This window comes from Notamacropus eugenii, chromosome 6 (genome assembly GCF_028372415.1).
Source record: "Notamacropus eugenii isolate mMacEug1 chromosome 6, mMacEug1.pri_v2, whole genome shotgun sequence".
NCBI classification, from domain to species: Eukaryota; Metazoa; Chordata; class Mammalia; order Diprotodontia; family Macropodidae; genus Notamacropus; species Notamacropus eugenii.
The window spans coordinates 18,652,894-18,669,490 of record NC_092877.1 but is presented as its reverse complement, the minus strand read 5'-3'; the positions used below and the strand labels follow the sequence as shown (position 1 = coordinate 18,669,490).

General features: G+C 33.6%; 1 protein-coding gene across 3 annotated transcripts in view; it reads right to left on the bottom strand.

Moving 5' to 3' along the window:
* Positions 1-16,597, bottom strand: part of CCDC73 (coiled-coil domain containing 73) — a 155,095-nt gene that overhangs the window by 44,640 nt on the left and 93,858 nt on the right. For all 3 annotated transcript variants that reach the window (XM_072619232.1, XM_072619234.1, XM_072619233.1), the window contains exons 10-11: positions 2,971-3,099; positions 2,090-2,149 (exon numbers count right to left, since the gene is read on the bottom strand). In XM_072619232.1, the coding sequence (XP_072475333.1) occupies positions 2,090-2,149; positions 2,971-3,099 (189 nt within the window). The remainder of the gene's footprint in view (positions 1-2,089; positions 2,150-2,970; positions 3,100-16,597) is intronic.

Sequence of the window (16,597 nt, the reverse complement as noted above, 5' to 3'; positions counted from 1 at the left end):
ATATACATACAAAACTAAAAAAAAAAAGGCTTTGTAAAAATGTATAGAGTCAAGCAAAATAAATTTCCACATTGGTTATAACCAAAAAAAGAATACATCTCAGTCTGTACTCTGAAGGTTTCACCTCTCTATCAGGAGGCAGGTAGCATATTACATCACGATTCTCTGGAATTATAGTTGGTCGTTGTATTGATCAAAGTTCTTAAGTCTTTCAAAGTTGTTTATTTTTACAATATAGTTGTTACTGTACAAATTATTCTCCTGGTTCTGCTCATTTTACTCCATAGCAATTCATACAAGCCTTCTCAGGCTTCTCTGAAAGTATTCCCTTTATCATTCCTTACAACACATTCATATACCATTACTTATTCAGCCATTCCCCAATTTACAGGCACCCTCTCAATTTCCACCACTTTTCCACCAGAAAAAAAAGTCACAATAAGTATTTCTGTATATTTGGATCCTTTTCTCTTTCTTTTATCTCTTTGGAGTAAGAAGTCAATTTAAATGGACTTCAGAGTACATGAAAGGGTATTATGTAATGTATGAAAGGGTGTGTGTAGTGTGGTTGGAATGGTAGGTTGGAGCCAGGTTGAAAAGAACATTAAATGCCAAAGAGAATAATTTATATTTTATCCTAAAGAGAAAAATCCATTGGAATTTATTGACTAGGTGAATGACATAGTCAGATTTGTGTTTTTGGAAATGGAGATAATAAGCCTATTATGTAGAAAAAGGAAAGGTTAACAGATGGAAAATCCAACTATTGTGCCCTACTGGTACCCAAATAAGACGAAGAGATCTTGGGGAAGGCCTCAGCACATAAGGTGAACGTCCTGCGGAAGATTTATAGAAGGACTTGGACAAAAATTGTATAAAAGAAAACACGTAACCTGTACTGCTTGAAAGAGTATCTAAAATCCCTCAGCAAGCATTTATTCAGTGCTTAGTATGAGATCACAAATGCACCACAGGCAAATTAACAGTTTTAAAAAAAAAAAAACTATAAGTATATAGAAAAATAAACAATTCCTAAATGAGTAGATTGTATTTAGAGACCTCAGTTACATGGCTTCATAAATAGTTCATAAAAATCTGACCTGTTTGACAGAACTATTGAAAATGATTGCACATTTACATTAGTTTTCATATATGTTACTAAAAGTTTGAGTGATGAGGTTTGACACCAATGAGAAATAGAAAGAACTAACTCCACAACAAAATAATCTTTTATTTTGGACTGTCCCCATAACCAATGCTAATAAAGGCTACATTGCTGCTAACATGAGAGATCATGAAAATCATTCAAACAAGGAAAAGAGAAGACAAAAATGTATATTAAAGCAAACTTCTTGTACCAACATACTTCTTTTATATACTTAAGAAATCAATTGAATTCAACAAACATTTATTAAGTACCTACTATGTGAAAGGCATTGTGTTAGGCTCTTGGGATACAAAAACAAAAATTTAAAATTACAACATGTACCTAGAAAATTACAATTTGCAATTAAGACATTATCAATAACCTTGAAGAAGATAGCTGAAGGGTTGGAAGTGAAACAGATGCCCTTATTACAAAATTCAAGGCAACAATCAACAGTAACTCCACTTTGTCCATGTAGGTTTATTATAAAAATGAATTGTCATACAACCAAATTATTTTAATTTTATAAAGCAGGTTTCACCCAAAGTAGAAGCTAGTTGAGGTCAGAGACCACATCTGTTTTGTCCTATGCTCCATTGTGTTGGTCTATTAACACTCTCTCCCTCATTCTCTTTTTGACCAATTGCATATGTCTATAACAACTTTAGAGGATAGGAATCCAGCCTCTGGATTATTATTATTGGGACATACATGCATTTTGCACAATGCAAAAACACAATAGTCACTCAAACATTAGTTGATTAATTGGTCCCATCACTTTGTACCAAAAAGATCCTAAATGAACCCAATGGAAACATCCTCAGAATAAAATAAATATAAATAAATATTATATATATAAAATATTTATTTGTACTTATAATATAAAAATAAATATAAAATAAAATAAAAATATTGTGTTTCAAGTATGAAAATATTACTTACCTGTTTTTCTTCTTGAATGCAGGTAACCTTTTCACTAACCTTCTTTCTTACTTCAATTTCCTTTAAAATGTAAATGATTCCAAAGGTTACCAATTAAAGGCACATAATAAAGAAAAAACTCCTTTTATTTAACATATTTTTCAAAATAGGGACTTTCATTATTTCAATCTAAAATTTAGCACTATCTACTGTCATTTGATTTACTGGCTGCTCAGTAAATCTGGTGAAACTTACACATTAAGCACCCTATGATATACCACTTACCCATAATTTTTCTTTCCCTGGGGCACTGACTCCAGTGAAATTCAGAAGACTGCCTGCTATATAGCCTGGTGAAAATGGTAATTGATAATGAAAGTTTGAAGGGCCTCCCAAACCTAAAAGCATCTCTGGACCACTGAACCATCTGAGATTATGAACCTGTAGGTGGCTTCTAAGTTGTTTATGTGACCAAATTTTGGTTCTCAAAGTGTTGTCCAAGAACCCAAGGGCCTCCCAAAACCCCTTCCGGGGCCCTAAAAGATCAAAGCTATTTTCATAATACTAAGACATTTTAATTTCTAATGTAGTGAATATTAATAATTATAATCCATATAAACAAAAACTCTTTGGTGGGGAGCGGTGGTCTTCAATAATTTTAAGAGTGATCTTAACACCAAATCTTCTGATCTAGAGAGTACTTCTTAACTAAAAAAAAAGATATTTGAGAGACCTAGTAAAATAGAACCAAATTATTTTAGCTATAATTATTTCTATTATACATATTGATTTCATGCTCTAAAGAAATGATTTTGTTTTATTATCATAAATATAAGCTATTATAAAACTTTTTAAAAGCAGCCAAGGAATATCAGCCAAATGAACACTTTTTGCATAAATACCATTTGGAGTTTTTCTTGTAATTCTTGAAATTGCTGTTCTTTTATTATAAGATTGAGGTCTTCTCCTTCTGCCCTGGACTGACATGTGATCTTGGACTTTATCAGATCTGTACTTACTTTCTTCAGTTCCTTCACAAAGGAAAGCAATATTAGACAGTGTATTCAGTACAATTATCACATCTCAGTAGCTTCTTGTTGATAGTCCCTAAATCCATCTAAAGTAAGAATTTGTTGTCTTTCACATACGAAGATAATGTTCAACCCCCAATACGGCAGTGCACTTGGAGTTGTCTTCCTAATAGTGTTGGTCTATCCACATTCTCTCCCTCATTCTCTTTTTGACCAATTGCATTTGTCTACACCAACTTTAGAGGGTAGGAATCCAGCCTCTGGCTATGGTGCTAGGCAAAAAGCTTTATTGGGACATACAGGTCTCAGGAACACAACTGACCAGCCAACTAAAGGCAGCATATTGTAGATAATGAAGGACATTTGTGAAATTCCCTCGCCATTCCTCCCACACTTCCTTTCCCCCAAGGTTCTGCAGATCCCTACGATACCAAAAATATTTTTATAAATGGTTATGATGTTGATTACATACCATTTTGTCTCTAAGCGAATCAAGGTAATTCATTAATGATAACATCTAGCATTTATATAGTGCCTACTGTGTGCCAAGCACTGTGCTAAGCACTTTTTCATTTGATCCTCACAAACACTTTGAGGCGTAGATATTATTTTATAGTTGAAGAAACGAAGACAAACAGAGGTTAAGTAACTTGCTCAAGGCCATATAACTAGTAAGTGCCTAGGGCTGGATTTGAACAAGGTAAGAGCACTTCAAAGAAGATCAGAATTTTAAGATAATGTAGTCTAGCCCAAATGAATATGTCATCTTTGACTCCTTTCTCTCCCTACTGAATTCCATAGTTGCCAGGCTTTACTGATTTTACCTCTAAAATATGTTGCCCAATTCCCTCCTTTTCCATTCTTACACTGCTCTAGTTCAGACCCTTATTCCTTCTCACCTGGACACCTGCAATAATTTCCTGAGTCTATTTTTCTCCCTGCTCCAATCCACCTTACACATTTCTGTCAGATTAAGCTTCTTAATATGATTTTATTCTTAACCTCTGATGTATTTATCATATTCTATTTGATGTTATAATTATTTCTGTATATACTGGAGTCAGAAAACCTGGGATCAAGTCCTCACTTCACCACTTACCAGCTATGTGACCCTGGGCAAATCAATCATCCTTGAACCTTAATTCCTGGATGATTTCATCATTTTCAAGATGACAGGAGAAAAGCAAGTGAAAAGATTAATGAGAGTGTTAAATCAGCTGGAAGAAATTCAGCTGAAGCTGTTAACTGACCACTGCAAGTTTTATTAAAGGGCCTCTGCAAAGAATGTGGGACATATCTTGTCTCATGAGGGAATGGTTATGGACCCTCAGATTCTATTTGGCTTTTACAGTTTTTCACAACCTGACCCTTTCCTGAATCTCCAGTCTTCTTCTATTTCTTCCTCTCTATACACTCCATCAACACTGCACATTTTGGTATTCCTCATACCCAACACTCCACCTCCCAAAGTCAGGCCTTTGCCTTGGCTGTGCCACATGCCTAGGATGTTCTCCCTCCTGGCTTCCTGTGATACTTACCTCAGATTCTACTTTCTGCCAGAGGCCTTTCCAGATAGCCTCCTTCTGAAGGCAATGTGTATGCAAAACTTTTGTACATTGTCTCTTCCATTAGAATGTGAGCTCCTTAAAGGCAGGGACTGATTGATCATTCTTTGTATCTTCAGTACTTTCCACAACATAAAGCACATAATAAGCACTTAATAAATGCCTGCTGACTGACCCAGAGAAGACAGAAGAGCTCGCCAGCAGGCCAAATGCATGTGACCCAAAATAACTAAGGAATTTTCTGGGATTTAGTGACTATTATCAACAGTTTTTAAGGAATTATGCTATCGTCACTAAGTCAATCATGATTACAGTTTGAGAAGAACCAAAAGCAGATGGATAAGAAAGGTCAATCAGGCCCAATCCTTGATACTTTTTGGATATTTCTGAAACAAAAAGTGTGAAGAAGTTTTTAAAGACTTAATCAACTGGCCCCCACAGACTCAGACAAACTAAGAAGGAATGGGAAAAGTCAATTTTAATTTTAAGTTATATTTATTTTAATTTTGTTACTTCTCATTCCTTCCGCTTCTCCCTCCATCAACTGAAAATGCAAGAAATATGATACCCGTTATAGATATGAAATTATACAAAACATTCTGTATTAGTTATGTTCTGGGAGGGGAGTGGGGCAAGAAAAAATAAAGGGGAAAAATATGCTCCAATCTACAATCTGAGTCTACCAGTTCTCTCTCTGGAGGTGGGTAGTATTTACACCATGAGTCCTTTGGAGTTATGGTAGCTCATTGTACTGATCCCAGGAGCTAAATTTTTCACAGCTGGTTACCTTCACAACATGGCTATTACTATGTAGCATGGAAGGAGACTTACACCAAAAGAGCAATCATCACCAGAAACTTGGTGCATTTACCAGCATAGGACTCATTAATAATAGGACTCATTATCTCATGCAAAAAAGTTCTTAGTTTTGTCACTGAAAAATTCAAAGATTATAGGTCTGCAGATCATTTTTAAAAAGACCAGATAGCAAAATATTGATAAGTATTTTTCACCAGTGCCAAGTGGAAAGGTGCCTTTCAGAGACAGTCAATGGCATCAGTAACCTAAGTTCAGCATGCAGCAGAGCAAAATGTTAGTAGCACCAATAGGTAACATTTAGCATCGCATAATGAGATGATAGAATTCTCTGTTGCACAGCTTAACTGCCATTACTTTTTAAGTATTTACTATGGGCCAGGCACTGTGCTAGGCCCTGAGGATACAAGTCCAAAGATACATGATGATTTTCAAAACCTCAGTAAAGAGAGAACATGGATTAGAATGAAATAAATTTTACTGGCCCAAAATGGCAACAGAGTCCTAAAAGAAGCATGAGACATTTTCAAAGCAAAATGTTACTTACTTATGCTGCATACTTAGGAAGTTAAATCAACATACTTTTGGAGTGCGTATGCATATATTTTTAAAATTCTCTTAAAAGAGATAGGAAAAATTAAGCAGTATCCTAGTAGTTCAATTACCTGCAAAGATGGTGGAGTGGGAAGAATCAGTAAAGCCTAGCTCTCCTCACAGCTACTCCAACAAAGACCTTTTTAAAAATAATATTTTCCCAATTAAATATAAAGATAAATTTTAAGGTTAACTTTTTTAAAATTTTGAGCTCTAAATTCTCTCTCTTACTCCCTCCCTTCCTCACTCGCAGAAATAGTAAGCAATTTGATACAGGTTATATATGTACATTCATGCAAAACATTCCAATAAAAAACTAAGGAGAGTGCCAAAATAAACAGTAATCAGGAAATCTAAAGATAACATATGAGGGATCATTTTTCTCCAGTCAGAGATCATGAATTCAACCCACAGCATGGTGATAAAGACAGGACCTGTGGAACAGAGGCAGGACTGGAGTTCTATCACTCTGACCTCAAAGAAGATATCCAAAGTCAGTCTTCCAGGTTTAGAACAAGTTAGCCAGCAACCCTGTTTTTCTGACCCTACAGGGACTTCTAGTTAGCTAACAGTGATTGAGGCCAGCAACTGTCTACTGGAGTTCTAATCCAGAGGCAAGTGTATAGCTGTGTTGGTTAGACTCAAACTAGGGTCTAGACTAGAGACTAGGAAATCCAGGATGGTGTGAAAGACTATATCCTAGGTCAGACCACTTAGGGCCTTCTAAAAGTTTGAATCTACCTGGCCTAAGATGCCCCATGATCTTTCAAGAACATGGCACTAAACAACAGGAGAAGAAAGTGTTAGAAAATACAGATCAGGAACATACTTAACTATAATATTCTCCCCAAAAGTTTTCAGAGCCTGCATCTAACACAAAATCCCAATCTAGGAAGTAAGGCTGGAAGAATCGAAAAACAAACAAACAAAAAAGATTCCCATGATATTTTGGTTCTAGGGATGCCTATGATACAAATCCAGAAGAGAATAATTACAAAACACCTACAAACAAAGTTTTACCACAAGTTCTTAAAAAAGTTAAAAATTATTGTATAGGTAAAATGAGAGGAAGAGGATATACGTGGAAGAAATAAGAGCTTTGGAGGAAAAACCTAGAAGTAGAACGAATAATTTAGCATAAGAGGTATAAAACCTTACCAAGAGACAGACCAAAATTTTAAAAATTAGCTTGGATATCATATTTCAAGAAATAATGTAAGAAAATTGCCCAGATCTATTAGAACCAGAGGGCAAAGTGAAAATAGAAGAAAAAAAAAACTACCAGTTACCTACTGCAAGAGATCCCAAAATAAAACATCACAGCTAAAATTTAGAACTTTTAAGCCAAAGAAGAAATACTGCAAAAAGTCAGAAAGAAAGACTTCAATTACAAAGTGAATGCAGTTAGGGATCACATAAAATTTAGCAGTGAACAAAGAGAACAGCAAAGAACATGTAATACAGTATTCCAAAAGACAAAATTATAGGCTTACAACCAAGAATAATTTTTCCAGCAAAACTGAGTATAAACCTACAGGGGAAAAAAATAGACCTTTAATGAAACAGAAGACTTATAAGCATTCCTGATGAAAAGATCAGAACTGAGGAGAAATTCTGAAATACAAACAGAAGAGTCAAGAGAAATATCAAAAGGTAAATATAAGTAAGCAATCAGAATGAACTAAAAAAGGATGAATCTTTTACATTCTAATGAGAAAGATGATCTAAGTGTCAATTGAGAACAAGAGTCCCTAATGTCATCAAGGGTAATAAAGGGAACTAAATAATACATAAGACCTGGGAGTGATTTTGTGATGATATTAAATTGACATTAAAAGAATTCAAAGGATAAATGAAAGTGAGGGTTACAATAAGTAAGCAAGGAGGAAAAGGGTAGAAAGGTGAGGAAACTTATTATCTCAAATCTGTACAAATAAAAATCTATATAAATGAGGAAGGAGTAGGAAAAATCAGGCATCAATTGGACATCACTTTCATCTTCCTCTGATTTGGTCAAAGGAGGACAGAACACACACACACATACACACGCACACACACACACACACACACACACAGAGTTTGTTGTAGAAATACAAATCAACAAGGAAACAGGAAAGAATGGGAGAGGGGGAAATAAGAGAGAAGTAGATTCAGGAAGGGATTAGTCAAAAATACAACAAACTCTAAATTCAGAGTAGGGACTATGAAAAGCAGCTTAAAAAGTAACAGAATGAGGGTAAGAATCTATCACTGGAATTTGGGAGAAGTAAAGAGAAACAGTCAGAGGAATGGAAGCTGATTGCACAAAGCATGAATGCTGAGCACATTCCTCTCTTGACTCTTATCTGAAAGATATTATGGAGAGAAAAGAGAGGGAAAAGTAAAAGGGAACAGTGTAGAGAAAAACATGCAATTAATTATCATAATTGTAAATGTAAATGGAATGAACTCATACATGAAATGGAAGAGGATAAAGGCTGGATTAGAAAAGAGAATTCAACAATTATATTGTTTACACAAAACAGAAGAAAAATATAAAGATGTACACAGAGTTAAAATAAAGAGATGAAACAAAATCTATTATTATTTAGGTGAACCTCCAAAAGCAAAAAAAAAAACAGAGGTAGCAATAATAATCTCAGACAAAATAGTAGTGAAAATAGACTAAAAGAATAATAGGGAAACTACATTATGCTTAAAGGCATCATGGACAATGAATTAATGTCAATATTTAAGATGTATATACCAAAGAAATATATATGAATATTTAACAGAAAAGTTAAACAAGTTACAGAGAGAAATAGATAATCCAAATAAAATGACTGGGGACATCAATGTATTCTCTCAGACTTAGATAAACTCAACAACAAAAACAAGAAAGAAATTAAGAACCTGAAGGGACATTTAGAAATGTTAGTAAGGATAGATTTCTGGCAATTATTGCAAGGAAATAAAAAGTAATATGCCTATTTCTCAGCTGTGCATAACATCATTAAATATTAACCCTGATTTAATGCATAAAAACTTAACAAACAAATGCAGAAAACCATAAATATCTAATACATTCCTTACTAAGCATGGTGCAACAATAACAATAAAAATTCAATGAAAAGCCAATGAAAACGGTATTAAAAATTGATTGGAGCCTAAATAATTTAATCCTAAAGAACTGGTGTGTCAAAGAACAAATCATAGAAATAATAAATGATTTCATTAAAGTTAATGATAACAATAAGGTGACATGTCAAAAGTTTGGGATGCAGCCAAAGATATCCTTCATAGAAAGTTTGTATCTCTAAACATTTTTTGTCAACAAAAGAAAAAACAGATTAATGAATTGGGTGGACCAAAAAAAACCCTAGAAAACTAACAAATTTTAAAACCTCAATTAAACAAAATCAAAATTCTGAAAATTAAAGAAAAGAATAACAGAGTTAAAAGATCATTGAATCACTAAATAAATCTGAGTTGCTAAAAACAAAAACCCCAACAAAGTATTAACTAATTTGATTTTTAAAAGGAACATCATATCACCAGTATCAAAAACTTTAAAAAGGAGAATTCACAAAATTGGAAAAAGAAATAAAAGAAATTATTAGAAACTATTTTACCTGACTATATTCCAAAAACAACAATACATAAAACAGAAGTATGAATAGTCACAAAAATGTAAAATACCCAGATTAACAGAACAAGAAGTAGAAAATTTAAATAACTCAGTCTCAGGAAAAGAAATTGAACAAGGCATAAATAACCTCCCAAGGTAGAAAAGCCCTGGGACCAAACAGATTTATAAGCACATCTATCAAATATTCAAAGAATAATTAATTCCAATATTACACAATGTTTGAAAAATAGGAAAAGAAAGGATCTTACCAAATTCTTTTTTATGATGTAAATATGGTTTCAATATCTAAACCAGGAGGAGTCAAAATGGAAAAAGAAAACTATAGGCCAATATTATTTAATTAACTCAGATGCAAAAAAATTTAAATAAGATAATAGCAAAGAAGCTACAGCAATACCACAAAAAAAAAACAACACTAAAGCCAAATTGGATTTATGCCATAAATACAAGATAGTCTGAATATAGAAAAACATAAACATAACAGATCATGTTAATTATAAGAACAAAATCTTGCAATTGTACTGATTGATACAGAAAAAGCTTGTGACAAAAATATACCACCTATGGATGTTTAAAAAACAACCTTAGAAAAACATAAGAATAAAGCTTTTAAAAATAGGGTAAGCTGTAGCTATCTAATGTAAACATCCAGCACTACATCTCATGCAAATAAAAGTAGAAGCCTTTTCTAGAGGATCAAGAGTCAAGCAAGAACGCCTATTGTAACCGCTACTATCTGATATAGTACTGGAAATGCCAACTACAGCAAGATAAAAAAAAAGAAATTAAAGGGATAAATACATTCAAAGGGAAAACAAAGCTATTACTTTTTACAGATGATTTGATAGTTTACTTAAGAAACCCTAGAGTCAAGTAAAAAACTAATTAAAACAATTACCTTCACAGTTGCAGGATATAAAATAAATCTACATAAGTTATCAGATGTATTTCTATATGTTACCAACAAAACCTACTAGGAAGAAATGGAAAGAGAAACTCCATTTAAAATAACCACAAAATGTATAAAATGCTTGAGAGTCTAACTACCGAGACAAATACAGAAACTTTATGAAGACAATCATAAAACACTCTTTATGAAAATAAAGAAAAATCTAAAGGAATATAAATTACATATGAATAAGCAGAGCCAATATAATAAAAATGACATAACTACCCAAATTAATATATTTACTCAATGCCATACCAATGAAATTACCAAAGTATTGATTCACAGAGCAAAATTTTTTTAACAAAATTTTTTTTAACAAAATTCAGCTAGAAGATCCAAAGGTCAAGCACCTCAATAGAAATGATGAAAAAAAATAAGTGAGAAAGAAGAGGATGAAAAAAAATAAGTGAGAAAGAAGAGGATCTAGCAGTATCAGATCTCAAACTATAGGACAAAGCAGTAATCATCAAAATGATTTGGTGATTTGGTACGGATTAAAAAATAGAAAGGTAGATCAAGTGGAAGAGATGAAGAATATGATATATAGAAGTAAAAGAATTCAGTAACAATGTTTAGACCAGCACTTCACACCATGTATCAGAATTAGTTTCAAATGGATACATGTTTTAAATATAAAAGGTCACATCATAAACAAGATAGAAGAACAAGGAAGAAATTTCCAATTATACCTATGGATAGAGGAAGAGTTCATGACAAATAACAAATAAAAAATATTAGATAAGATTATATAGACAATTTTGATTACATTCAATTGAATTTTTCATATAAACGAAACCAATGCTGATACCTGGGGTGGTGGGGAGAGGGTTCCAGTAAGTTTCTTTGATGAAATTCTCATATTCAGGATATATAAAGAATTGTTTCAAATTTATAAAAATAAAAGCTCCTGTTGATAAATGGTCAAAGAATGCCTGGATCATATGTACCTAGAGGGAAGAAAATTGGAAAAATAGGATGGGGCCAGGCTATGGGAACCTTTAAATGCCAAATAAAGGAATTTTTATTTTGACCTAGATATAATAAAAAGCCACTTCAGTTTACTCAGTGAGAAGAAGGGAGAGTAACATGACCATTCCTAAACTTTAGGAAAATCTCTTTGGCTATGTGTTAGATAAACTGGAATACAGAGAGACTTGAGACAGGGAGATCAGTTAGCAGGTTATTACAATAGTCTAGGCAAACGGTAATAAAACTATAACGATGGTTATATAAATAGAGAAAAAGGGATGCATGTTAGAGACATTGTGGAGGGAGAAATGGAAAGATCTGGCAACTGGTTTTCTATACGGATGAGAGTAAAGACTCAATGATGACATCAAAGATGTGAACCTGAGTGACTAGGAAGATGGTGGTGCCCTTGATGGAAATAGGCAAATTTAGAAGACAGATGGGACAGGTGAGTTTAACAGCAAAGATAGTAAATTCAGTTCTGAAGTTATTGAGTGTGGGATGTCTCCCACACATCTCATTCAAAATGTTCAAAAGGTAGTTGGTAATGTCAAGAGACAGTACAACTCAATAGCTAGATCTGACGATCATTAGCATAGAAATGATCATGGAACGCATGAGACCTTATGAGATCACCAAGTGATAGCATGTAGAAAGGAAAGAGAAGATTCACAATGGAGCAATATATATCAAGAGGCCAAGAAGGATCAGTCATACAGACAGAACAAGAACCAAGGGAATGCAGTGCCAAAAACACAGAGAAGGGTGTCCAGGAGCAGGAAATGATCAACAGATTGAGCAAAGCAGAGAAGTCAAGAAAGATGACTGAAAAGAGGATGTTAGTCTATTCTCTTCTGAGTGGCTATAGATTTCACTGAAAAGGTTCTATAGAATTCTGGGTCTTGACTATTGTTTCCACAAAGGATAAATATCCCAAGCACATACACAGAGAAAACAGTATTTCATTCTCGGAAGAAAACTTAAAGAACTAGATATTAAAGGGACATCAAAGTAAATCAGTTATTTCAGGAAATAGTTAAGTTTGTTAAAAATATGGAGATTGATTCTACATTAATTCAGAAGGTAGTACTTTCTTAATACTTGTCAGATATCACAACAAAAGATGATGTACCTTAGTAATGCTCATACTGTTATGATACATTGAAACAAGCTTTGTCTGAGTAAAAAAAAAAAATGACTTATTTAGTGGTAGCCTTATATGTGGCTTTTCTTAAAATACTCATGAGGTGCAAGACTACTTAACTTTACACAAAAGTCAAGTAATTCCCCCAAAATTTCATGTAGAAATTTTGTATTGGAACAGTACTGGAGTAGGAGCTTGTGAGTGGGACTTTGATGAGAAGAGCTTTCCCAAAAAATTACATTGTTATTTTACTTGTTTTGGATCTCCTAAAGTGAACATCCAAATGAGGGACTTGAAATTGCAACATATCACCATCTTTAAGCTAACTTCCAGGCCTAATTTACGTAAGGCGGCATGAGGCACACTGGCAATAAAAAAAGAGATGACAACCCAGAAATCTGATGAAGCTCTGGACTTGCACAATGACCTTCAACATTCTGAGAAATTTAACCTAAGTCAAATACAGAGTTGATTTTTAAGAGGTACTATGTTATTTTTCAAGGTTTCAACATACTAAAAGCTTCTATATAAATAATGTCTTTTTGCATTCTTCATACCACCCCCATCATCTCCCCACCTCTTCCAATGAATGAACATGAGCAGTTGAGTTATAGTTGATGCAATGCCACACAAGAAAAAATGCCCTAAAAATATACCAACCTTTATTGTAAACAGCAAGGGAAAAGAGAAATGTAAAAATAGAAAGAAAATAGCTGGCAAAAACAAGTATTGAGAATAAATTTCTGAGCCTTTCTTTTCTTCTAACATATTAATTACTTAATCTCAAGGGAAAACTAAATTAATATTAGAGACATCCACAGCATGATTTTCTACTTAAAATATGCCTTTGATTTTACAACATTATAGTCTTTTAAATATCCTGTACTTTAATACATTGTCTGTTTTCTAACTATTTTATTCAAAGCTGCTAGTGCAGCAAATAAACAGCACATGCTTTGATCTCATTAAATTACAACTTATAGTTCCTGGAGTCATAAATATTGTGCCCTTTTCTCCCCCACCCCTCCCTTTCTGGTATGGGGTAGTCTGTTTAATATCGCTCTCTCCTTGAGCGCTCTGACGTTTACTCAGACAAATAGCAGGGGTTATGAATGCTGCTCACAGATAGTATCAAGAATTCTTCATGATGCCATAATGGTGAACCAAGCATTCAGAACTGCAATACCTAGTTTTATCTAACAACTAAGTTTGGTCTGTTTAACTTTTCTCTACAAAAGTGGAATTCCATCTTATCACAGACCAACAGTTTAAATGTTCTGGACAAAATCATAGTACAGCATAAAAGAAAAATGAAGATTATCTTTGGGGAAATTAATGAATAGATATTTGAAATAAGTAATAGGAATAATATTAATGCTGTCGATTGATGTTCCAAATAACTAATTTTAACATTACCCTTAGAAAATAAATTAGTTCTGAAAAATTAAAGGGTGAAAGTGCAATAAAGCATTACATTTCAACTTATAAAAAATATATCCTGATTATCATCCTTCTAGCTATATGTCCTCTAGAGCCATGAAAAAAAAAAGCCATTCTGCTTTACCCTTCTAGGTTCTCCTTTCAATCTGGCACTCTCCCATAGCTATGTGCGGTCACTGGCTCCAATACTTTACTTGCAAAAGGACTGAAAAGTACCCAAATGTCAGGGGCCACTACTCGATCATTTTATATCCTATGGTTTGCCCAGTAGGGAATATAGTTGCCCTTGTCCTGGACTCAGAGCTACAAAGCCTGGGAAAAGGAATACAGTGATTTTGATCTCAATGCCATTCCACTCATACCTGGGGAGAGACATTCACCACATGCTTCTGTAAATATGCCAAGAATATGTCTCTAAAGTTTATATGAGCCTGGTTTCTTGTCTCTAAGTAAGAAATCAAGTTATATTTTAGAAATATAATATACCATTTATCTAAAATGAAATACTTATCCTACTCTACGCAGAAAATATATATTTTAATATAGAAATGTATTTTATAGAAAGTGATCACTTGAAATAAACAATATCTGAAGTATTATCATGCCATCATGAGGCAAAGCCAAAATGGAAAAAAAATTCCATTTCTGAAAGTAGGGCTACATAAATAAAACCTTAATAATATCTGCAAAGTTAAAAGATATTTGATCAGTTCAAGAAAACAAACAATAAATGTAAGATGCAGAACTGAAAACAGTATAAATTACTGGAAATATACCTGTGTTGATGAATGAATTCTTGGTTGTTAATTGAATTTTAATCTTAAGTCAAATCAATTACCTTTTTGAAGAATTACATAATGTTAGATTCTTGAAATTTAAACTGGAGGGTCAAAACCAGCTGTTTTTAGAATTAAAAGTAGCATCTATCTTTTTTACGTGCATTCTTATTGAACACAGTAAGAAAGTCTTTCATATTCGACAACTTGGCTGAAAATGAAGATTTTTCCTTCTATGATCCATACATAACATTCTCTCAAGTAACTTGTTGGGGACAAGGCTTATGAAGGACATACTAGCAATCAATCAACAAACATTTAAGCACTTACAATAGACCAAGCTCTGTGCTAGGCAATGAGGATGCCAAGACAAAAATTCAAAAAGCTAACATTCTAATGGGGGAGAGAACACGTATATATGTATATACCTATACACAAAACAGGTATAAAACTACAAGATAATCTGGAGGGAAAGAAGCTGAGATAAGGGAAGGCCTCTTGTGTAGGAAGTGGTGCTTAAACTGAGCTTTGTAGGAAATGAAGGGATTCAAAAAGTCAGAGGAGAGAATGCATTCCAGACATAGGAGAGAAAGTCTGTGTAAAGGCCCAGAGAAGAAAGATGGAGGGTATAATTAATCATGTGTGAGGAACAGCAAGAAAGCCAGTGTGACTGAACTAAACAGTATGAAAAGTGAAGTAATGTAGAATAAGGCTAGAAAGCTAAGTTGAAGTGGGTTATAAAGGGCTTCAAATGCCAAACAGAGCTACTTATATTTAACTCCAGAATAACAGGGAGCCTAGAGTTTCTTGAGCAAGGAAGCAGGCATCGTCAGACCTGTACTTTAGGGAAAATCACTTAGCAATTGTTTGGAGAATGGATTCGAGAATTGACTTGAAGAAAAAAGAGAAGAGAATGTATTATTGGAACCAGAGTCTGACTTCAGTTCCTGGCAACATCTTAGAACAGATTATTAATGAGATAATTAGTGAATGCCTCAAAAAGGAAGTGATGATTACAAATATCATAGCTTATTCAAGGGTAGATCATATCAGATTCACCTTCACTCTATTTTTAATAGGGCTATTTAAAAAGTACATGAGAGGAATTCTGTAGAAATAGTTTACTTAGATTTTAGAGAAGGATTTTATAAAGTCTCAAATGCTAGTCTTGAGAAAAAGAATGTGAACAGACCATAGTACACTTAGGTAAAATTAAAATTGGTCAAATAATAAGACCCATTATTATTGGTCAAATAACCAGACCATCATTAATGGGTTTAGCATCAACAGGGAAGAAGCTCCCCAGTGGAAAAGCACCATGCTATTTAACAATTTTTATCAATAACTTATATAAAGGTTCAAGTGGGATGCTCATCAAGTTTTCAGATGATTCAAAGCTAGAAGGGAAAACTAACTCAGTAGATGTCACAGTCAAGATCCCAAAAAAGTATTGGCTGGCTTGATAAATAGGTCACGTCTAATAAGATGAAATTTATTAGGGCTAAATGTAAGGTCTTATAATTGAGTTCATGTAATTGGCTGCACAGGTACAAGATGGAGAGAGGTATGGTTTTGTTGGTCTCAAAGAGATCTGGGAGTTCTAGTGGACTACAAACT